This window comes from Takifugu rubripes, chromosome 14, assembly GCF_901000725.2.
Source record: "Takifugu rubripes chromosome 14, fTakRub1.2, whole genome shotgun sequence".
NCBI classification, from domain to species: domain Eukaryota; kingdom Metazoa; phylum Chordata; class Actinopteri; order Tetraodontiformes; family Tetraodontidae; genus Takifugu; species Takifugu rubripes.
The window spans coordinates 5,296,553-5,322,364 of record NC_042298.1 but is presented as its reverse complement, the minus strand read 5'-3'; the positions used below and the strand labels follow the sequence as shown (position 1 = coordinate 5,322,364).

Sequence of the window (25,812 nt, the reverse complement as noted above, 5' to 3'; positions counted from 1 at the left end):
CTCCTGCCTAGCACAGAACATTTTTAGAGTAAGGCTACACTGTGTGACAATTCCTTTTTGAAAGTAGTAGCAAACAACTTGTATAAAGTCAGGACAGAATAATGGAGCTCTAGGCTGAGCTGGGGGAATTTCAAGATAAAGTAAATGTAAAAAGTTTTATCATTAATTAGGCTGATATTCATGCAGCATATTAAAAAAAAATAGCAGGGCTTGTTACGGCTTAAACCTAGAAGATCTCATAGATTTGCAAGAAATTTTCATACCAAATATCCACTGAAAAATATAGAATGACTGTTGGTAAAACTGTCACCCAATCTAATGTTCTGGCGACACTGTGGGGAGAGAAAACATTGTCCTGCCCCTAAGCAAATATTACTTCACTGGCTCTTTTGTTGGTTCATAAATCAGTGTAATGTGTACCAAAATGTGTTTCTTCCCATGTGGAAGGCATTGAGTTTGTTATTCTGGTACTGTCAGAATAAATTAAAGGATGATGTGAGAAGGACTGGAAAATAAAGTAGCGATAATGAAGTGGTAATGCAGCAGATGTGCTCCAACATAAGTCCGGTCCCTCAGGTGAGCCATTTGTTTGTGTTCAGTCACAAGCAAAGAAGCTGGAGGACTCAGGTGACGATGACAGGAAGAAAAACAGTGATGGTGGATTAAAGAGAGGAAGAAATGAATGAGAGGAAAACTGAAATAAAACATGACAACAGTCAGAAGAAAATACCAGATCAGGGTACTTAGAGGACTTGTTTTCCCCAAAAATGATGTTTTCTGTTCTGCATAGTTTTATTTTACGTGACAAATAAAAATGTCCACAATGACATCAACACTGATATATGTCTTAGATTAGACAGACTTAAATATTCATCAATCAATTTTTCTAGATCATAATTTCACTCTCTTATTGATCACAGAAGAAACTTTATCTGTGATTCTATAACTGATTGCATGACAAAAATTTCCAAATCAGATGGAGCGTCGGTCTTGAGCCGCTGCAGCTTGGAGCATCGCCACCGTGGACAGAACCGGATCTGTGCTTTTTGATGCACATCACAAGTATTCCCTCTTATTTAATATTAGGTAGCCCTCTTCTAATGTTCTCATCGTTATTCTTAATTTACAGCAGAGTGAGGAGAAATCCAGAAGATTTTACAAGAACAATGCTGCAGAAATCTGGGAGTGCAAATGGAAAAATCCACTTGTGAAACCAGCTCTGTCGACAGCTGCACTTGTAATTTGTGTACCTGCGCATGAATAAAATCATGCAGTTGTGAGGATCTGGGCGTTTGAATGTGAAGAAGCACGCAGTTCTTTACCTTGAACTCTGTCTCGATGTTGGCCAATCTCGCTAGTTCGTTGCTCAGCTCTAATGCGGTCAGCACGGGATCTTCGCTGCTGAGCGACAGGTATGCTGCACTGGCAAGGCCCTTGTACGCGTTCATCCTGGAGCGGGAGTGGCTAAACGAGTCTTTTTTCTGCTTTTCCACACACTCTGCACATTTACAGAAGTAGTCGTGTGGCCTTACAATGCGCGCCCCCTTTGTCAAAAGTATGTGGACAATCTCGTACTCCTGGCAGTGAGCGGCCAGGATGATGGGCGTGACGTCATGGGAAAAACGAGTGCCGTCCTCGTCGTAGGCGTAAAAATCGTCATCGCGCATCTCTTGCTCCAGAGGGCATAAAGCCAGCCGGAGACCTCCCCCGAAAGCAGGATGAGCGAGGATGGCTTCAACAATTCGAACGTAACCCTTCGAGATAGCTAACAGCAGACCGTCCCCGATCCTCGCCAAACCATCCTTCTTCAGGAGCAGCTCAGTCACTTCTAGGTGCTCGTTGGCCACGGCAAGCTGCAAAGAGTTCTGACCCATGTAGTCCACACAGTTAAAATTGAGGGTTTTGGATTCCTCCAGCATTTTGCGGACCACTGGAATGTTACCATATTCAGCAGCGTCCAAAAAACGTTCTTCCTCTGCAGTGAGTGGCGAGCCGCGTTCATTGAACATGTAGGCCGGGCCCCGCACTGCCTGGCGACGCCCCTTTTCCCTTAGCGTGGTGTGACGGCGATGCATGGCTTCCACCCTGGAGACAGCAGAGAGATATAGTGATGGGAAAAGAAGGAAAAGAAAAATGAGGCAGCTTTGCTCTCAGGGAAAAGAAAAGACAGTTCCATTAGTCACTAACTGATGGGCATCAAAGCAAGGACAGTCATTACTCTCCCCTCATGTGGGGTGATCTCCTTGGACAGAAACTGCCCAAACACAAGCTGTTTTTAATGCAAATTTCTCCCCTGACCCTACACATCTGATATATCATCCTCTGGCAAAGCAATTAACCGCTGACTGGGTCAAAGCTCATGTGGTTGACAAAAAGGAGATGAAGCTGTCCCTTTAATTGGTGATGAGATTACAAATTTACCCCATGAGCCCCGGTGGTCGCCCAAAATTTCCAGCCATAATCTGTCAAGGAGTGTCACCAACCTGGGTTTTACATCCAACATTATCCAAATAATTTCTTCCAGAACGCTGAGCCGAGGAGAAGTCTTTGATTTATGATGGGACTCAGCAATAGTGATTTGATTTTATTAGATTAAAAACATAAAACACTCTTCACTGAATGAATTAAATCTGCTGTTGAGTGAATAAATATACATCTGCAGCACTGCACTTACACGACTATACCACAATGTTAAAATATCTAAGAGGAGTTGTAATCCAGGCTACGTGCAAGTCTTCTAAGTGTGTCTCTCAGTAAGTGTGGCTGGTCCACACAATAGTGGGGGCACTGTAGGAAAAGGTGAAAACTGAAGCCTGTCCATGTGTGGACACATTCCTGGGGGCATGCAGTGGGAGCGTAACGGAGAAGATGAAGAGGGCTCGCCAAGTTAACTGACAGCGTCTTCATAGGGCGTAAAAGGTCTGCAGATGTTGATTTTCAATTTACACACAATCAACTGTGTCCCTGGAAACCGCTGTCAGCAACATCAGCATTACAGTCTGGAATAAATAAAATCTTTAAAATGTCACATGTGTGGTACATCCTTTTTACGGTGTCTATATTATGTACGATAGTGAACCCATTTTTTCCAGTTATCAGGCATGCTTCTGCAGGGTGTAGCTTTGTGCATGTCCACATGAACATGTGCCATATATTCCTAGTCCTCTATGTAAACACTGAATGGATTGCCCATAAAGGAGGGGATAGGCTGGCCGAGAGCCCATTTAGATAGTGAAGTAATGAAACGCCATTTTCCTTCTCCCTCTATCACCCTCACCATCCATCTCTTACTGCTTCTGCTTTTGTCCCTAAATATAATTTTCTGTACAGAATTACGATCGTGAAGATAAGAGGACGCAGACACGATGGAGAAGGATGGAGGGAGTTTGCGTGTTGGTGGCTGCGTGGGCCTGTATTGTATGGCCACGAAATATTGTGTTCATAAGATTAAAGGGCTCACGACATCGCTGCGAATGGGACCATCAAAGTCTTACTGGAAACAGCGCGGCAGAATGTGATGTCATGAATGCATGACTGCAAGAAAGACCCACAAATCTTCATTCAATCCCAGTTGAGCCACATCGTCGCTTCACTGTAAAACTAGCTGAAAAATGGCTACATTTGGGTTTAAGGTGTGATTTATCAGACCTCTGAGGGAACCAACAGCAAAGTGGAATTCCAGAATAGGTGATTATTGGAATGAACTTAATTGGCTGAATGTTGCTTGAAGTAAACACTCGGCTGAGTTGCCGCTCTCATTCTGATGCTGCATCACACTCCAACACAACTGCAGATCTTTCAAAACACCCGTCTCAGCAAGCAGCTTCCACTCCGGCTAACAACCCAACTGTCAGAGAAGACACACAGGTTCTGTAACGCAGAGTTGCAGAGATCCTTGTCTATCCATCCAAGCTGGAGTATTTAGAGTGTTACTGTATCTAGAGGGCATGACACACAGTTGTGGAGTTGAAGCTCAATAGGGTCATTTATTACATCCTAAAATGTGTGACAACAGTGCAATCTGTGGCAAAGGGTCACCGCTGTTTGCAGCTTTTTGGTCGTATCAGTTATGCTGAAGTAAAGACTCATGCAAGGGTTCATATATCCTGTTTTTTATCTTATTGTTAACTCACTAAACTTGGCCTGTGAGTAGCAGGAAATGATCTGTAGGAGGAAATAATGCGTGACATCACAGACTATTAATAGCAACTGTGGGCCACATAGATGCATTGTGTAGCTTCATCTCCAGATAGTCCGTCAGGGCTGTCTGTAGAGGTCTGGGGGGGGGTCCCTGCCCACTCCATAGGGGTTCTTTGCTAAATCCTGGTGTCCCTCAATGACTCAAAGAGAATTTATGGATTCAATAGCGTGTGCTTGTACTGCCTGTTATTTTGTAACGTGATTGAAACATGCACCTTTTGAGAGTAACTTATCGTGTTTCAAAGAGTTTACCGACATCAGTTGTGTGCATCTCATACACATTGGTGCAGTTATTTCAGACAAAAAAAATTGCAATGAATTAAAAGAGATATTAACATTCATTTAGATATTATAGCAAATTGAATGAGTGTATTGTGTGTGTACACATTTTCAATCGCACTGTATCCAAATATAAGGTAGCCTGGAACCCTCGCGTCTACTCTAGATATTGTTTTTAATGGAAAATCCACTATTATTTGGTATTTGTCAGATAGATGACTTCATGGTTCTATTTGTTTATCTCATAAGAGTATCGGACATGAACTCTTTATAGTCTAATTTGGCTGATATTACCACAAAATAACCTTCTATAAAGATAACTTCATGGTTTCCATCTTTGTGGTATCTGTCTATATTCTATTGCAGCATTGCTTATTCGAAGCAGGAAGTGCTACCAACCACCGTAGCAAATGGGCGGACGAGGACACCTGACATATTAAGTCAACAACAAAAACAAACAGATAAATCACAATCTTATGTGCAGTATTACCCTGAGCATGCAAGTGCTACGGACAGTTTTTATGAGATATTACTGACCCTAGAAAAAAGAAGACGGAAACTGTCTGGTGGCAAACTGAATTTTGTCGATGAATAAAACAGAAACTTCTAGACTCAGCAGGAAAAGCTACAGGAATGATAGAATTATAGAAGTGTACATGGACCAACTATATATCTTGGCAGAATTAGACTCTCTTTCCCCCATTATGGAACACACACATGCACGCTTTCTCTCTCTCGCACACACACACATGGATGCAAAGACACATGCACAAAGTCTTTCATGCAGCAAATTGCCAATTTGACAGATCAAAGTTGAGTTCCACACCATATTTCCCTGGTAATGAGAAACAGGCATGATCACCCTCTCTTTCACATGCACATACACCCACTCACACGTCCAGACTGGACACTAGGAGGACATACATGCTTCAGTTCATCAAAAGGGACAGACTGGATCAAAGACCCAACACAGGGCCTGTCGAAATCTGCACTCGTGCACGGATTATTTCCATTGTCACAATTCATGTGGTGCATTTGCATAATGGCACCACATCTGGAGAGCACTCCCCAGTGTTTAACATAAACATATATGATGTAAAATTAGTAAAACATAAGTAAAATGGCACACGGGTCCAAAAGTGTCTTTCCGTGTGTGTTATATGTGAGAGGAGGGTTTCTCTAATGTGCAGCTCCTGTCAAGTGCTGCATATGCATTCCCATAATGTAGACCTGTGAATAATGCCCAGGGGTAAACTAAAAAAAATGAGACAGAGACAGCTTCAGAGGAATCACTTATTAGAAAATCAATATTTAAATGAAGCAATCTAAAAATATATATAGGGGATTGGGGGTTAGTTATTAAGATTCCCTTGTACCATGCGACTGTATCACTGACCAGGTCTGGCCCTCACATCAGAGGTGCAACTGTCCAATTCTTTATTTTGCGCCACTCTCTCTTGTATTTGTTGTTGACGGATTTCCATCCAATTATGGAGACAACAGGTTCTCTCACGTCTCGACCAGCAGCGTAAATAATGGCAGAGGCAGAGCACTGAGCCAAACAGCTAATGATGGGTCCCTTCATTAAAGAATACAACTTGTATGTGGAAAAACCACCGATAACTCACGTGATGTCGGAGCTGAACTCAGGGATGTGCTCAGCTGAGTAATGGTTCCTCTGCTCCTGGACTCCGGGCGCCTGGTGGAACCCCTGTTCTCGGTGCTGAAAGCGCTCAGCGTTCGCGGATCGCCGTCCTCTCCACTTGGGGAACGGATCATCGTAGTGGCCGTACCCCGCATCTAACCGCACATTCCGCCGCGGACGAATCGGGGAGACAACGTCCTCGGTGTCCTGGAGGAACTTTGTCGGTGAAAGGTGTGGGATGTCCCTGGGTGTCTGATTCTCCGGAGACGCATGAAGGCACTCCGGAGAGGCGAGATAAGGCGGATCTATGTCCCCCAGCAGCGGTGAGGCAGAGGAGAAGAGGTCCAAGGGCCGCGCAAGGGAAGGAGAATCCCGGGGAACACAGAGAGACAGCGGCGGGGAGGGAGACTCCGAGAGGTGCCCTCTCTCCCCGCTGTCGGTTTCATCCCCCTCGTCAGACATCCGAAGAGTTTGTTCGCAGCATAAATCTCAAGTATTTTAACCATAAGTAACAAACATTTAACGATGTTTGTCAAAGTTTCAGTGTGTGTCTTAGTGTTGAGCCACGGCGCAGGAAAGAGCCAAGCCTCTACCTTTCCACAGGAGCGCGCACCAATTAGAGAGCGCCGTGAGTGTGCGCGCAGGGCGCCATCCCTGTAATAAGGCTAACAAAATGGGGGAAACAGAACCAACAGCCAACATACAGTACTGCAAGGATAATGATGGAGGAAGAATTGAAAACGTGCTTTTATAGCAGCATTTTAAAGTCCAGTTGAACTAATTCCAAAGGTTTGTGTTGGCAAAACTAAATTATCCAGTTGTTCATCTTTTGTAGTTAGGAAGGACTAGTTTGAGATCCTCATACACTTTGCTTCTTGTAACTTCTTACATTGTTAAAGCTTGTGTTTAAACTTTTAAAACAGCCTCCCATGCTGCACAGTGACAAATTCTACAGCTGAGGTTCAGGAGCGTGAAAGGACAGATAAAAGGCGTAACATTTATCAGAAAATGTTGCAATGACTGTCAGAATACACTGAGATCTCTGGTATTGTTCGCATGCACTGCAGCATCTTTTTCAACTGGAAGATGGAGATGTTAAACAGGGATGCTGTGTAGGTGTAATTAGAGGCAGACAAGACAAGACAGAGACATCCTGAACCCTGCACGGACAATAAGCAGCCCTGATCCAGCTCTTTGATCCACACACACGGAACAGACTGGAATAAATCGATTAACAGGCACCGGCTTACTGGTGTTTGATGAAATAATGTTAAAAACCTCAAAGATTTCTGAACTACGAGAGTGAATTTGACTTTATTCTCTTCAAGGATTTATTTTTACCTTTTGTCTTTTGGTTCACTGCAGAATCTTAGAATTGTTGCACTATTACAGAATGCGATGCAGAGGAATAACCCCATTATATTAGGTTCTGTGTAAACCAACAAATTAATGAAACAATTTCATAGTAGTTTTCCTCTGCACTGTATCAGGGGTGCAAATAAAAAGATTACTGAAGAAGAAGAGGTGATTTAGAAAAGTATTAGCTACAAATTATGAAATCCATTCATTTATTCATTCATTTATAGGTATGAAATATGTATAAAAGAGTGTAAAAACAGTGGTTATTTGCACCAAATAATGTTGCTGTGATGATTTATGTTACTTTTGGAATTTTGCTCTCGACAATCACGCAAAATCGCTGCTGTATTGTATAACATTGAGGAAATGATTCTTTGATCCTGTTGCCTTCTTTCCACTAAATCCTCCCGTCAAAATGTATTTCCAGGGCACCTTTTGAAAGGATCTGTCAATCAATCAAATGTTGGCTCATGAATAAAAAATTAGTCTTTCATTGAAGCTGTTTAACATGAGGGGGAAAATTAAACCAATACTGTTTTGTTATAAAGATACTGATGAGAAATGGTCAAAAGTTGTCAACAGATGGGAGTAAAAACATAAGAAATAATGCATTTTAACAGAAGAACAGGCATCAAGAACAGTGGGTGGAAAGTATCTTATCAATCGCTGACACTGCATCCAGCTTGAAAGTCACTAATTATGTGGTTGTAAAAATCTACATTCAACGATAAGCTGCACAGCTGGAAGCAGCAGTGTTTCAGGGAACACATTAAAGGCTGTCTCAAACTGAGATTGTGTACTGATAGAAAAAGAAAGAGTGGATGGAGGGAGAAGTGAAAAGAAATTCTTCAGGGTCACAACCTTCAGTTGATGTTCATTCAGCAAAAATCAGATGAGTTCTGAAGCTTCTGCTTCTCCCCTTTCACTTAGTGCTCCAATCATACAGTCTATTCTTAGTTTGGTTAGATTATTTCTAGGCACTTCAGCAGATACTCTACTGGAAGATGAGGCCAGTTCTGACTGGTGACAGCAGATGTGCCCCTTTGTTGATGCTGGCGGTCCATTCTTCAGTCAACAGTGACCAAAATAAAGTTTCACAGATGTTCCATGTGTGAAGCCCTAAAGCCTTCATGTTGTTAGCCTCATTATCATCACGCCACCACTGTTAAAGTGTTTTGAATGTTGTTCTAGCAAAACTTTTTCCACCTACTGAGTAAGCTACTCAAAATGCATCAACCCCATTGTGTTTATTGCATCTGTTCCGTTCTGCTGTTTTATTTGTTCCCATTTCTGCTGAGGAGAGATGACGTTTGTTCAAAGTTATTGCCGATGCACAAAATAAATAATGAAATAATGTACAAATACATTTAATATTACCATGCACATCTTCAATTCATATACCAAAACATGTTCAAGATCAGAGGTGCCTGCAACCTTACAGGCCAGTTCTAAAGAAGAAAAACCCTGCTGTTTAAAATGTGCAAGAATAAAAAGGTGAAAACAACTGTAAACTGTTGTCTGGTTTTGTAAAAAAGCAAAAGAAAATGCAACTCACTTCAGGTCTCATTTCAAAGTCATTCACTGAAGCCTCTGAACATCTGCTTGAGCACAATCACAGGCAGTCTGGCGAAATATTCAACAAGCCTCCTGTAAGGTTTGCATAGTTAGAACATCGTCAACGACTGGATTTTACCATCAGGTTAACACAAGCAACATAAGTGCAAACATGTCATATCCAGGAGCTTCATCAGGGTTTAAAATATGGAAAAACTGACATCAGGATTCATCAGGTCTTATCGCACCTTCTTGTTTGATTTATCGAAGAGATCAAATGAGTATTCAGAGTAGCATAGTTGCAACATTACTCATGGGCAAAATGGGAACCTTCATCTCTTATTGACATGAGTAATTGGTGCTTTACAGTCAGAGGAGGAGGGACAGAAGAGACAAGGTGGGGCAGAAAAGTCAGTCACTCGCTCCATCCATTGATCTTATGGTAATTCCATTAATTATTTGAGCAATGTAATGATGTGAGCACATGCACAAACCAAAAACATCCCTTTGTCTCTTTACAAGATCCAATGATGTGTTGAAACTCACTATATATATATATATATATATATGTATGTATATGTATATTCCAGTGAGTTTCAATATATATATATATATATATATGATTTTGCTGACCTGAACCTAAATAATTCTGCATTATCGTTTTTTTTCACTTATGATAATGCTTTGGTACATCAAATCCAAAACCCCCAAAAGAAAACAGTAATCTCTTTGCTGCAGTACATGTCCACCTTCAGGCGACTCAAAGTCACACTGGTGTGTGTGTGTGTGTGTGTGTGTGCGTGTGTGTGTGTGCGTGTGTGTGTGTGTGTGTGTGTGTGTGTGTGTGTGTGTGTGTGTGTGTGTGTGTGTGTGTGTGCAGTTACACTATCTGGCCTTGGAAAAGTAATTCAGGAGAAGCAGTTAAAGTGGGAAAACAACCTCATTAATCTCATGGACAAAGGGAGAAATGAAAACTAAAACTGGTCAAAGTGAAGGAGATCACCTGTGGATTAGTATGAATGGTTCCTAGTAGGAAAATGTTCCCTGCAAGAAATGGAATGAATGTCTTTGTCATTTCAACGATAAACCAACCTGTCATTCCTTCCTCATCAGTGATACTTCACTGGGAAGGGAGTGTTTTTCACAGTGGAGCAGGTGGGTCGATTTATACCGTGGAGGTGAGATTTGTCACTGGCTCCAGCCAGCAGGGCACGTGAAGTGAAGGCCTGATTCACGGAGCGCGTCACTGGAGTAATACCTACCACTAATTATTCTCCTCAGTGGCTTCTGCTGGGAGATTCTGGTCCATCAGCTGGAAGTACATGGAAGGAAAATCTTTAAAGCCTCTGGGTGCAGAAAGATCACCAGAAAATCATTATGTGATGCTGCTTAAACGACAATCTAATAACCCACAAACCCACTGTGTTTCTTTACAGGATGAGGTGAGTTACACTACCTTTTTCACAGCGTGGTAGAGCAGGAGATCAGCAGGGTGTCAGGTCATGTGGAGACACCTTCAAATCTTTAAATTCGAGGTGTAAAAGTCCACACATTTAGCAGAAATGTAACCTTAAATCCACACATTTTGTTTTAAATATTATTGATACAAGTGATTAACCCGGGGTTTGAAAATTTGGCAGCGTTAGGATCCTCTCTTGGGCTAGCGATGCCTTACTCACACAGCCTGCCATGAACTCACACACATCTCAATACATTCAATGGTCGGAGCTCAGGTTTTTGGCCAAATGCCTTTATCCAAGGCTCAGCTGTGGAACTGACAGCCATGGGAAATCCATGCTGTAAATTGAAAAAGGTCTTGAGAGAATAAAGGAGGGGGAGTATTTCCACACTTCTGAAGAGGGCAGTTGTGGTGTGAAACCAATGAGTTCTTAACTTTTCAATGACAGGCAGCTAAACTAAATGCAGTCCTGATCCAAGGAAAATGTAGATCTTGACCTCTTTAAAATGAGTTTTAAAAATTGTTTAAGACATGCTTCCAGCGAAATAAGCAGTCAAAATGATTTAACTTCATGTCTGTTTAACTACCAAGAGCAATCTCATAATACAACATAAAAAAGATTGTAAAAAAAAAAACCCCAATATATTCGCCTGGTCAATCCAGAAGCCTGTAGGTGGACTTGACAATGGAAACAGAAGCGAGAGTGACACTTTCAACCTTTGCAATCACATCTTCGCCCGCATTGTTGGAAGTCCACGTCCGTTCCAAACATGCCTGTCTTCATTATTCCATTGTTAGAACACCTATCATTGTGCAGTCTCCCCAGTTGTAATTGAACAAAGGTCAGACCCAATCAAAGGAAGTAAAAACAAATCCATGTGGAGGCAAGGGGCACTGCGGGGAAGGAATGATAAAAACACCCTGTGTACTTCTTGAGAAAAATGATGTGTGTGTGTGTGTGTGTGTGTAATATAATATTACAATGGTCCTTTTTGGGTTATGTTAAATCAGAGAGGCTATTATTAATGCCAAGCTTCAGTATTAGACTCCCATGTACAGAACTACTGGCCGACCACATCAGGCTGTGCTCCACTGTCGACCCAAAGTGAGAAAGTATCTTGCAGTGAGCACTAAAATTCAAATGAGATGTCTGGGCTTTCCCAGCCATTTAAATCAGTTGAAATTGCCAGCTAATGATCAGCCCTGTATATCCCAAGGCTGTGCTTTACACTAAATTTATTTATGCAAACTGCAAGTCTGTGGAGAATATTCTATTACTTTTTTGAACTCAACCTTCTGCTTGGCTAATGACTAAAATATGAAATGAATGGTAATAATTCTGATTGTATGCATGACTAGAGTGATGGGTATCAGGTGCACTCATCTTTCCTGAGTAGCATTAGGTACCTGCTTGGGCCAAATGCAGCTGTACCTGTAGAGTTCACATTAATCTTCCATGTAGTCATGCCAGTATCCTCTACTGCTGCAGCATCGCAGGTCTTTAGCATTGTCAGGTAGAGCAGTATTTCAATACAAGCATTTGGATTAATGATCTTAAGAAATGATGCACATATGTAGTAGGACTAGTGTCCAGCAGGGAAAACACCAACAAGCCCTGCAACAAATGCAGGAAATAGTGTCCAGGCACAATGAGTCACCATTGTAGGTGACCAACAATGACAACAGGCAGTGAGGAAATTTCAACATCTTCTCACAGGTTTGGAGACAAAGTCTGAACTTCTAACTCTTCTAGGTTTTGCAACAACATATCTCAGGAGAGCTCAATCTTTTCCTCGTTAATGAAATAATGAATACATCAATTTGTGTGAAACTAGTGTTTGGACTTATATGTCTTCCCAAAACTCATCAATTATGAGTCCCTCATCACTTTATTGATTGAGCAATTGATTAAGGGGAATTTTACTGTCTGGGGATTTTACTGTCTTGAGCACCAGAATCTATGGACCCTTTAAGTGTTGCATTGCTCTATAGTGCATGGTGTTAAAATTAAAGCACAAAAGCACAAAAGGTCTTATTATTCAGAAAACCAAGGTAGGTGTTTTTTCGAAACCATCGCTGGAGCTAAAGTTGGCTGTTGTGTTTGAATGCAGTGACAAAACAAATGTTTGCAAGCTTGAAACGTGTGTGTTCTAATTTTATGGGCAGAGAGTTAGAGCAAATGACAGGAAGATTGCAGAGCGAACACCACATATGCACGCTGTTAAATGTCTGTCAACAAAGAACCCCCCCCCCCTACTCACGCAACACACACATACACACACACACATATATATATATATATATATATATATTACATTGCTCTGTGTACATTTTACAGATCAGGGACCTTAGATAAGAAGTAAATGATGCAGATTTTATGTATTTCTCTGTGTGTGTGTGTGTGTGTGTGTGTGTGTGTGTGTGTGTGTGAAGAGAGCGAGAAAGAGAGCGGGAGAGGAACTTTAAAGCAGTCATTATTTTCTAATTTCCAATGGGTTGCTGATTTGGAGGTTTTAGAGCGATTGCGCCCTGTTGTTGGGTCGATACTGTATTATCTATATTTTATTAAATACTGGGTAAGAAAGGAGGCAAAGAATGCAGGTTGTAATGGTCAGACTCAGTGTTTTGTTTCTTCGCTCTCAGTGTTTTGCTTCTTCGCTCTGCAAACAGAGATAAAAACGGCCACAGGGCACATGGCTGACTTGAGGTATGGTAACAATATGGAGGGTGTGCCATCAACAACACGTGAAACATTGAGCTCTGGCTGTGCTCAGCAAGCGTGTAGCGCTGCATTTAAGACCACTACAGCGCGTTTCTCATGGGAACTGTAACGGTGCTGTGAAAGAGCAGCTCAGGGGTGTGTGACGCGTCCATATACACCACAAATAGTGCAAACCATTAAGTCACAGTTGACACTTTTTGGCTTGATTTGAAGTCATCACACGAATGAGTCGGGGTAGCCTCAAAGAAAAGAACAAATTAATTCAGCCCACACTCGCCTCTGTTGTGTTGGAAATCCAGCATTGCAGCCGGAATTAGAGGGAGCATATAAAACAGCTGAATATGAGGGCTTTTCTGAAAGGTTATTCTGTCCCCACAATCAGGTAGAGGAGATAAAGTGTGTGAGAAATGCCCGGCTTATCTACCAAGGTGAATAGCCACTTGTCTCCGATGCACTCTCTCTACCTCTTCCTCTCTCTCTCATCTGCGTTACCCGTCCTGCTGTCTCTAATCACAGCCTTTCAGTGACACTTAACCTCATTTTCAAATGTGACATGTGAGGGCAGAGGCCTGTTTTGTGTGTGCACTGTAGCTACACACGTTCTGCTCCGACTGCTTGCTCTGGCTCCGTAGACACTGCTGAATGTGATTATTTTCATCACGTTACTTAGTGGCAGCAGGGATTCGAGCTACTGCCAGCCCCGAATTATCAGACAGGCCACAGATTATTTCAGTACACATTCACATTCATAAACCATACAAGAGTGACTTCACCAAAACAAACCAAAGGAACACATTTGCCAACCTGACCACAGAGGTGAAAAGTAGTGACGGCAACAAAAGCGCTTAAATAGAATTCTCCCTGCTGGATGACCCGTGTGCACGTAACCGGTCCTGAGTTCAAAATTCACCCTGAAATGTTGCTAATATTAGAAACACACATTTAATATTGAAGGTTGTATTGATCGACAGAGAAGCCAGTGCCCGAGTAATAATGACTCAAGAGGCCGGCACTCCAGGACGTCAAACATCTGACATTTTAAGATAGAAAAGCTCAGGTCTTGGATGCACATTCAGGTAGCAAACAAGAATGCTGTCTTTCCATCATTGGGTCCACAGGAAAGGTAAACTTTAAATAGAAAGGTTTACTTAAAAACATAAGCGCTTGTTTGAATTTCAATATGCAGTAAATACAGTCCATTAAAATTTGTTCATGTTTTTAATAATTTGCAATAATTTACAAAATAATAAACTTGCAAGACATTTTATAGTCCAGCATTGCTGCCTAGGTTACCACCAAATGACCTCATCATCATAACATCAAGAATTAATTTAGTCAACAGGAAAAACAATCCTGAATTGATCCTAAATGGGATTTTAGGGGAAAGAAATAACAATATAATCGTAGAAATCCAAGTCTTTCACACATCAATGAAGGAAACCCTTCGAGCAAGTGTGAAGGATCCATCTATCCTAAAGTCTGGATGGTTGTAACGGACTGTTTTTATTCCCACTTCTTCATGAGCATCCAGCTCTGTTCCTTCTGTCCATTTTTAAAGGTTGCAAATATGTGCCAAGCAGCTTCCTGGATTATAAGTCATTTTGAAGACCTCATCGCAGCACGATTGTTTTTCCATCATAAATTTCATCTTTCTTGCTGGTGTCACATGCTCCCCTGGTCATGCCATGCGTAGGAAGGCTTTTACTGTCAAACCGGAGAAGCGTCAAGGATGAGTCCCAGTACCGTACCTAGCAGGACCTTCACGTCTGAGAGGACGCTGCCGCCACAGCGTCTCTAGTGTTTTAGCATCAGACCAAACCATCACAAACTCTGATCTCTTCCCGCTTCCATTAGTGTTTTCACTGTGGAAATCTTCTTCCACCTTCTGAGGATGGGCTTCTGCCAGTTAGGCAGTATGTCCTCCACACACTGCTCCAGAGTTTCTCCTGCTCTGGATAGATATGAGGCTTAGAAATGAGAAACCTGCAGTCAGACAGCGCGTGTGGATAGAAAATTGAAAGTTATTTGAGGGTATAATTTGAACACATAATTTCCAATCACCAGCTCAGTGAACTGCTATATTCAGTGAGCCCTTTGCTCTTTTCCTCCTTCGTTTGTAATTAAATCCTCATCAGCTGCCCTCAAGTCCATTATTACATTTCCAGATGACACTGCGATAGCTGTCCTGCTGTCTGATGAGGACGGAACTGTCTTCTGGTTAGTCGTAGATTGTCTGAGTGGAGCAGAAACGATGACGATGACTGTGACACCCTCAGAATGCTGAAGTCGGGCCAAACTCCTGAAGAACATCTGTGCGAGTAGAGCGGGAAAATGGAATATTAATCATCCCTTCTTGTTTTGCTTGTTTCTTCAAGCTATTTAAGAGTTTATCATATTTATCTGATGAATGGCTGGAACTAATAAGAATTTAATTGTGGCGTTGTTGTTGTTGTTGTTGTTGTTGAATGATGATAATTCAGTTTTTAGTTTTACTCTCTCTCTCTTCTCCCCTTCAAAACAAGCTATCTACAAAAGTGAACAAGTGTTATTATCTAAATCCTACTTCTTTCCTCGTCAGCAGTGTTTGTTGGCCATGTTTGCATTAAGCAGGCTTTTCCTGGGCTTGAAATAAGGTGCTGGTACCTGATCGTGCACACGTAGCGTGCACTCAACTAGCTCAAGCAAGCAGTCTATTTTAGGAGTTGTTGTTTCAGGAATTAAACAAAATGCCCAGTATTATTTTTTAAGCACATTCATTCATTATTATTTTAAAGCACATTCATTCATTATTATTTTAAAACACATTCATTCATTTCAATTTTAGACTCCCTAACATAGGAAATTAGCCAGCTATTTACTGGTACAAGGCACAGCCAGTGGCAGAACATTTAGCCCGGCCTGGTTTCAACTCACTGAACCTCCTCCAGTTACGGGACACCAAAGCTAGAGAAATAAAATCTCAGTAAGTGTCCTTCTGAAAAAGGAGACATGTCCATAATGTTGATGATATCAATCCCAATCTGCAGAGCTAACTACTACATGAAAAAATTACACCCCATTTACTGGACCCGTCTAATTCATTATACGAATGATTGGGCCACGTAATTAAACACCTGTCCACGTTTCACAAAGTGTGCACAAACATCACATAACCAACAGCATATAACCGACTAATACACCGTAAAATGAGTAGCAAAATCACAATTCTTGCTCAGCAGTGGCTTAAACTATGCAAAAGAGAGCCTATTACTACAACAGTTAATATAATCTAGAACTATATGTTACACACTTCATAAATATGCACATAAAAATAAGCCTGTTGATATAAATACAATGTGCAGTACACCAGGTGAGATGAAGGACACTAGAACATCAAGCCAGAAGTAGTTATGCTGATCTGTCTCGAAAAGTCCAGAAACAGACTCCCTGTGGGGGCGTTAGAATCTGATGTCACCAGATTCACTTTTAATGTGCTGTTTTCTTCAGGTGAGGGCAGGTCAAACAGTGCAATGTGATGGGCATCTGGAGATACAGGGGAGAACATGCTGAACATGCCCTAATCCAAGTCTTGGAGTCGATCTCTCACACCATCTGTCATCTCAGCAGGGGCCTGCTCAGTCACTGCAGGAAGTATCGACAAGCACGTGGGGCAATAAACTCCTTTGAGCCACATTATGAGTTATATTTGTCATATTTTTCAACTTTAAATTGGATGATAATGGCTTTATTGACTTAAAAAGCAAAACACAAAACAAAACAGAGAATACATCATAAAATACGTGGAGCGTAAGAGAGCATCAGATGCATCTTAGTAGCAGAAAATGTGTTTGAAATATGTTTTAAAATGTGTTAACACATACCTACTACCCTGGCTACATAACTGTTATCATGTAACATATTGATTTAGGAGAAAATACTATTGCCCACAATTTCCTTTGCTGTGCACTTGATTAAACATTTAATACAATTAAAAGATTAACCTTGAAAACTGAGGATAATGCCAATCTGCATCCTTCCAGAACTGTGTAGCATAACAGCTGCTGCTAAACAGCAGCAAACAGAGCAACAGCTATCAGATATTACCTTTATCCTGTAGGCCTGAAGAACCTTGCAGATATGAATGTGAAAATAGCTGTACAAACAAAGCACAAGGGTACTCATATTAAATCGATGTTTGTAGAAGTCATGGCTGTGTAGTTAGATGGGAGACGTTGATTAACTTTGGAAGATATCACTGTTGTCAGTATAACTCCATAGTTACAGGTCAGTTTGCATTTATATGTGTGGTTGCGCATTATTTTGCTGCTTTCACGAACGCATGTGATTGCAGAGGCCTCAATTATGGTAGCTGTGAATATATTTATCAAAACATGCCATTTTAGCATTCAAAAGTAAGATGCTCATTTTACTTTCAATGTGTGGAAGCACTAAAAGGGTGCCCTGGTAATGAGCTAACTGACTGGTTCTTCATCAATTGCTAATTATGATTTTTAAAATGCAATTGTGATATTTGTACTTGTTCTGCAGAGCTGCAAGGGTTCTGGTTCTTCAACATGCTGATTTCCAACCTCTGTAGATTAGTTTCACCTTGAAATGTTCCTCTTGTTATTGACTCTGGCACAAGTTTACTGTGATGAATAAGGACCGACACTCGACCGCAGCACTTTCAACCAACCATCCTCTCAGCAGCCGACTAGAAATGTAACAGCCATCTTTGTTTTTTATTTAGCATCAACTCTTAGCGCTACTTTTATAATTGCAAATGGTTCTTTATTCAGTTTAAATAAACTAATTTGGTGTGGAAGATTGTTTTTGTTGCCGTGATATTCTGCAGTCTTTGAACAGAAAGGCCTTCAATGTGTGAGAAATCAACAACGCTAATACACTGGTGTTGATTTAGCCGGTTGGTTTGCTAATTTGGAGGCAAAGAGGGAACGAAAGAGGTCTGCGAGCAAAAAGTTTTAATCAGCTCAGTATTGCTTGGAGTTCGGTGTAATCAGTGCAAATGTTCAATCCAGATGGAGAAAAAAAAGGATGTAAATTTCTTCATCATCCCTCTGCAGTGAGTGAGCGCTGGTATTACAGCTGCTTATTCCAGTTCAGAGAGGAGCCGCAGCAATAACTGCAGGTTCAATCAACCAATCACAGCGCTGATTAAAACAAACACGGACACAGGCACATTTGAATTTTGTGTTTCTGCAGCTTTATCGCAATGAAAACTGACGCTGTGTATCTTCATTCATTCGTATCATTGCACTGCATATTGAAGTATTTATTATCCCTTTAGGTACCCCTGTGTAAGCTGTCCAACAAGACATAAAATAAAAATATTGCTTAGCTGTCATGATTTGAAAATACGGTGAACAAAGTATGAACTCACTGGCTGCTGCTTGATCTTTGAACAACTTCACTCCCATTCCTCTTCTATCCGATGTAGCTATCAAATTAAAGCTGTTTCCTTTATATTTGCAGCAGCTGTAGGACCTAAGCTCACTGGAAATGTGAGTCCAGTGTGGTGGAGAGTGTGTGAGAAAGGTGGAAATACACACACTCATTTCCCTGTGGCTGCCCATCAAATCTATTGACAAGCTGAAGAAGGAAAGCCACAGGTATGTGCAGCAACTGCAGGTTCCTCAAGTACAAGTTATGAGGGTTTCTGTCGGGTTCTTGGAGTTTTTCATCTTACGTCAAGACTGCAACACCGAGGGAACAGGACTTCAACTTCCCAATGCAGCATCCATTAGTCAAGAACTGACTGAAGCAGGGAACAAAGCAGTTATGACGGTGAGGAAGAAACAATTTGGTGGGAACAAAAGAGACATGAGTCTTTGGAAAGACATCATCATAGTCTCACTAAAGGTTATTTCCTGTCACCTCACATCACATCCTTGATGTCAGGGTCCACCTTTCCCTGCCTTCCAGCCCAGATGGTACTGAGTCCTCCCTTGGTCAATGACCCCTTGCCTGCCATTACACAGTCTGTGTCAGTCAGTTCACCAACATGACGGAATAAACCACCACAGGAAACTGCTAAACCAGTGATTTTGCTCAGGGGCACTCCAGCCCGACACGTTGTCAGATTTCTGAACCAACCACCCTCTGGTCAGGAGACCGATTGCTTTCCTCTGAATCATGAGCTGCCATGAAGTGTTGCACACATCCTCACATATCTACCAGTTTGTTTGTTTTTTTAAAAGAAAACCCACATTTTGTTTGCTATTAAAACTATGTCAGAACAATCATAAATAGGCTGAATAAATCATAAATCAGACGTCACTGGATAAAGGGCTTGACTGGATCTGTGACCCTGCAGCTTCTGCATTTGAATATGAAAATAGCACGCTTTGCTATTGAACACAAAGTAGTTTCCTTCTCATTTAAACGGATCCTTACCCCGACCTTTAGGCTCTTAAAGATAGTGAGAAAATTGCTTCTCTATTTTTGGAGGCTTATTTACCATTTTCCCTTCAGGACACGCTGAATGCCTCCTTTGTCTGCTCGTGTTTTGTCTGGATAAATGAGATATTGTAAAGTCGGTGTTATCTTTGGGTGACTGGTGAGAGCTTCATCGTCACAGCATCCTGGCAGGGAGAGAAAAATGAACACGTCACCTTGTTTTGTACCTCTTGGGTCATGAGTGACAAGGCCTTAACGTCAGCAGGAATCCACACCTTCCCCGGGGAGGCGCAATTTCAGAACGCTCACAAATACCCAATTTTACTTGGCAGCTGCTCAGGTCCGCTGCTGTCTTGCTTTAATATTTCTTCACTTTTGAACACAAGATTAATTTAATTTGCACCCACCCCAGAGACTGCTGGTTGAAATGCTCACACACACACACACACACACACACACACACACATGCATGCAGAATCGCTCCACAACAGCATAAACAGTCTGGCAAAGTCAGGTGCATTTGAAAGCTTCCGCAGTATGGATTATTTTGAAAATATTTTCAGCTCCGGAGCTCTGTGGTGGCTGGCAGTTAGGCAGAAGAGGGGAAAAAAAAGTTTTGTCAGGCTGAACTGACAGTCAGCAGGAATCCATTCACACTGCGGCTTTCACAGCTGTTCAGCATTATGGATTTCTGAATCTCATATTGATGATAAAGGGTAAAAATCTGCCACAACCCCCCCCCCCCCCCCCCAGCTACAGTTAAAGTGTGCTCTCCTCTGATAATATTCACTCTGTGAATGTGTTATCTGTGGAGTCAAAATCATTTCTGTTAGAATAACAGGAAGTTGTAACGACCCTCTGGCAGTAGCCCGCAGGCCCTGAAAGTAGAATAAGAATAAAAATAAGACAATCAACACACCACAACTCTTGAAAAACTTTGCATCACATTTGATGGAAACTAATGTCTGCCAAAGGTCACAAAACTTTGTGAAGGTAAGGTTTGTGTTTAATCTGTATTGCTGTTTCTGCCCAAATGTTTATGAGGTCTAAAACGTTTGCATCTAATTTCTAAATACATATGAAAGTGGCCCAAATACGATTCAAAAAGATCAGAATTGATCTGTTTCTTGCCACTGTCGTAAAAAATATCAGATCTAAAGCTAATTCAGGTCACGTTGGCTTCCAGTGTGAACGCAACCTTAGTCAAACTCCAATATAAATGTAATCTGCTCATGATATTGATTGAACCATAGAGGCCGAGTTGGACATGGAACTAAAATATTATTGAATCTTATCAACCCTTGAAGGTGGACTTTTTATATAAATTGATCTTAAATCACAGGGAAAATCACAGACAAAAGAACAGAGTGGCCCAGGAACCCACATGTGAGGGGGAACAGCTCAGGGGTCGGGGACAACAGGTGAGGGACCACAGGTGAGGGGGGACAGGTTCTAGAGAACAGATGGTGGGGGGACAGATGGGGGAGAACAAGTGGAACTAATCAGGATAATCAGGGAAGAGAGGAAATGGAGACAGATGAAAGACACCAAGGAGACATTCAACTCAAACAATCAGAAGAATGTAGCAAAAAAGAACTATTGAAATGATGAATAGAGATTTCATTCACTTTAGGAAAACATGAGGAATTTAACTAATGACCCTAATTAGATAAAGTTACTAGTTTATTTCCAAACCTTGACAACACATCACTCTCTTTATTTAAACATAACTGATAAAGGTGTGCACAGGTGTTTGCCTCCAGACGTCTCCTCCTCCTGTGCACGGTGTCGTCCAGATTTATTGTAATGAATGAATGAATGAATGAATGAATGATGATTACTGCTCATGAGGCTGCAGTGATCGCTGTCCAAACGCCAGGTGAACAGACACCAGTGGACGGATGGACAGCCCATCAAAACGTCCTCCTTAATGCTTGCATTCACAGCCTTACACTCTGATTCATGACTTCTGCTTCACACCGTTATCTGTCAGGCTCTCGTACTCTTCATCCTCGGCATTCTCTGTCATTTGTCTCTCTTGCCGCCACTCAGCCGGGCTTCTAATAACATCGTTCCACTGGGGGTAGATAAGTGTGGATGCTGTGATAAGAAGCTGGGAGAGGGAAAGATGCAATCTGTCTCCATCTCCTCCCACTGTCAGAACAGGTCTGCTGCCACTGGTGGAAACCAGCATCTGATCTATTGATGTGTGGCGCTGCGTGCTGCCTCCGCTGATTACGTCCGGTGTAATCTGGAGACTGTGATGGTATTCCACCTCCTCCTTTCCGTTAGAATGAGAGGCGACTGGCTTGTTGGGAGGGTGACCGAAAGGTTAAAGGACTAAACACAATGTGTGTTTCGGGATTTTTTGAATTAGATGTCAAATATGTCTTAATTCATTTCACATGCTGAGGTTAAACAAATCCAAGGTGGGAATGTACTCCACGCTTTTCCATTCTCCAGTTGTTCCTGTATTTAGCAAATGCTGTTTGGATAACAGCATTGGGCTTGTCAAGACCCAATTAGTTGTTGATGTTTTTTTTAACCATAAAGAATTAAACCATTTTAATGTATTGATCCTACTTAAATCAGCACAGAACAGAAGTCATAACCAGTCGAACCAGCAGGGTGACTGTTGCATTGCCCACAGTATTGAATATCATTATTATTATCATTACATTCTAACTTACCAGTGATTTCGAATATATTTTTACCGATGGTAATCACAATAAACCAATATTGATTAAAGTACGTAAGTTATGGTGGAACACTGAGAAGAAGAGTGTCTCTTGATGTTGACCAGGACCTTGTTGAAGCCTTGTGTTTGTTTTCACCCCCACTCAGGAGGCCAGTAGCTTTACCTTACAGGTTCAATTAACGCATCACAGGAAACATCCGTTGTGGTCTCTCCCAACTCAGAACAACAGGAACATTCTCCTGGTGAATAAATAAAACATATCTTTACAGTATATGCTGCATTATTCAGACCCTGACACTTTCCCTCACCTTGCACCAGTGTTTCCCTCCTGACTTTCTGCTCTGAAGGCTGGACAGTTTTATGATCTTTGGGGTTAGATCATGACCGACAGATGCTCCACCACCTGCTCCTGTGGGCTCTGACGCCATCTTTGTTCATTTATTTATGGTATTATTTTATTTACAGATGCCTGAAACCGAAGCGTACAACCAGATCCCGAACCAGAACCATATCCTGGAGAGGGTCTGCAAATCTTGTCAGCTGTCCGGCAGCACCTGCTCCTGGGATAATTTGCTTTCAGAGACTGATGTCCAGCAAGACTCTTTCCTGCTTATCCCACACACACACACACACACACACACACACACACACACACACACACACACACTGGAGTATCATTCTTCTGTCCAATTTCATGTCTATAGTACAGTTCCACCCCATTGCTGATGCCTCTTTTCACATCTTCCATCCATCTCGGCCCTCCCATGGTTCCCAGTTCAGTGCAGCCAACAATCTGGACTGGATCACCTCAGTGTTTCCATTTTTCTTGCATCACAACATGAGCTCATGAGAGGAGACAGATAAGGTGTCAGAGTCTCACCTTTGGGTTAATCCTGACACGAGCCAGAACTTTTCAAGTTACAGCTCTCTGGGAGGGGGGTGGGGTGGGGGGGGTGGGGGCGTGAGTGCGTGGGGGCGTGGGGGGGCACTTTATTTTGCTTGAAGAGTTGAAATTGATTTTGCTCTATCTGACTTCATAATGCAGAGTAGAAGGAGATTAACAGATTTTTGACATAAGCTCACTGACGTGGATGCATTGCTATCAGGTGCGTTTACTGCACATATATTAGATTTGAGTGTGCACAAAGTCTAAAACTGAGCTCTAAAGAAAGGTCGGTTGATATCTGAGATGGAAAGTGTAGGCACTACTGCGCACGTGCACCACGTGATTGGCGCTCATCCTCACTGTCAGATTTCTGAAACACAAATGGTTAAACTATAAATGTGCTTTTAAAATGGATTGTGGTACAAAGGTCAAAGAATTTTTGGATGAATTTCCTTCATGGGCGTGTGGTTGAAACACCTGGAAAGGTGGAGCAGCCTTTGTTATTGTGCTGCTGTCCTCTCATCCTGCTAGTTGTCTTTGTGGTGCACCTGTTTCTCTACCCAGCAGTAATAGAAATGATGCCTTTTCATGGTTGTGCATTGATTCAGTGAGGAATAATCAAATCTGAGACAAACATCTGGCTGGAGATGTGTGTGTGTGTGTGTGTGTGTGTGTCCTTGATATTGGGTATCAAAAACTGTCTAGTGGTTGTTCCTCACAAATTCAAAGGAGTGTTTGAAGGTTAAGGTTTGATTTTACAGATGGGGTTAAGGTTAGGGTGAGGAGCTGGGTAATGCATTATGTCTAGCAAAGTCCTCACAAGTATAGAAATAGGAAAGGACGAATGTGTGTGTCTGTGTGCATGTCTGTGTTTGTGTTCTCCAGATGAGATGTTTGGATCTGTAAACTGTGGAGTAATTAATGAATCCACTGAGCATCACAGGGAAGGAAGGGAGGAAGAGAGGGATGTGGAAAAGGAGGGGCACAGATGAAAAAGCTGTGCTTAATTAGACCCACACACAAGACTGACCATCCTATGGGAACAGAATCCACCGCTTCTTTAGACACTCTTACGTCAATTATCATTCTGCTCAGACAAGGAGAGACAAATGGGAAAAGGGGAGCGTGAACGAGAGAAGAGAGAAGAAGAACTGGAGAAAACGGAGAAACAAGATGATTGGCACCTGGGTTCCTTGCGGGCAGAATAAGAGCATTAACTGTACATCCAAAGAATCTATACTTATTTTCACATCAAGACTCCATTTTGCTTTGACTCTAGTCAAAGTGTGTGCACATCTGCCGAGAAGGACAGAAAATAGGAGAACGATTCAATTTAGCAGCTGGCAGCATCCGAGAAGAGAGGGAAAATATTCTGCAGAGCTCTGTTCCAGGTGTTCAGCCGCTCTGACCGGCCTGAGCGCTGCATTCATCTGGCAGCCAATTACACACCCGCAGACGGGGGAGAGGAGGGAGGCTTTCTGAAGCCTCTGACACCATCACTTTTGGGTCTGGATGCATCAGAGCTGTTTGAAAACAATGCAAACACCTCCATATTTTGCCAGATAACTCTTATTCTTTCCAGCTATTTCAGTCACGTGTCAGTCAAAAGGCAGAAATTGAAATGGATTTCTTCGGGAATAGTTCTCCACGCTGTACATCCTCTTCAGCTGGTTCGACAAAAAGGTACTGAGGTTCAAATGTGACAGGTAAGAGAAGATGAGCAAAGAAGAAAATGCAATCAGGAGTCATTAAATGAAAAGGGAAAGGTGGCTGAAGCAAAACTACACAGACAAGTGAAATAGACTGAAGTGACTGATAGAGGGGAGCCAGGAGGAAAATAGATAAATGACACATTTAAACAGTGAAACCCCTAAAAAAGGGAATAAATGAGGAAAATGGAGGGCCAGTTGTCTCTGCCAGCTCAATAGTGACAGACATGAGCTGCTGCATCAGACTGGCATCAAAGTAAATCATCAGGGGAGACAACGGCCACTCCGCACGACACACTGCTATAAACACACACATGAACTGATCCAGCTGTCCGTGCGCGCACAAACACACACACGCACACATGCCTGAGAAGTTTGTGCCTTGGAGAGGAAAAGCCAAGGATGGAGTAAAAGAGTTGAAGCAGAGAGTGGAGTGCAGCAGGAAACCAGCGAGAGCAGGAGGTGATGGAGGGTGGTAACTATGGCAACGTGGCCTCTGCTGACAACCGCCTAATCAGTGGGTGGACTGTCTGATCGCCAGGGTGATTCCCTGGGGTTGTGCGCCCGTTGTCCCTGTGGAAGGTTACGGCCACGCGGCCACTTCTTAAACACACTTGAAAAAGAAGTCTGGACGGAGTTTTTTGGTTTTTTTGTGGGAAATGAGGACATCTGAGGATGCAGAGGCACAATGTCCACTTTGCTGTGTTCCACACACACATATGCACATATTTGATGACGACATATAGACTGAGATCAACAGGTGTCTGAGTGATGGCCGTTAAACTGGTTTTAACAAGATAACAAGGGTGTTGTGGCTAAGGATTTGCCAATAATCATAAAATTAGAACTCTCTTTTTGTTTTCAAATGCACACACAGGGAGAGAAACCAGCAAATAAGGGATTAA

General features: G+C 42.1%; 1 protein-coding gene across 2 annotated transcripts in view; it reads right to left on the bottom strand.

Annotated features, from left to right (window-relative positions):
- The window catches only part of trpc7b (transient receptor potential cation channel, subfamily C, member 7b), a 34,146-nt gene extending 26,865 nt beyond the window's left edge, over positions 1-7,281 (bottom strand). For both annotated transcript variants that reach the window (XM_029847638.1, XM_029847639.1), the window contains exons 1-2: positions 6,108-7,281; positions 1,323-2,085 (exon numbers count right to left, since the gene is read on the bottom strand). In XM_029847638.1, the coding sequence (XP_029703498.1) occupies positions 1,323-2,085; positions 6,108-6,586 (1,242 nt within the window). In that variant the 5' untranslated portion in view covers positions 6,587-7,281. The remainder of the gene's footprint in view (positions 1-1,322; positions 2,086-6,107) is intronic.
- Between the last annotated feature and the right edge of the window lie 18,531 nt (positions 7,282-25,812).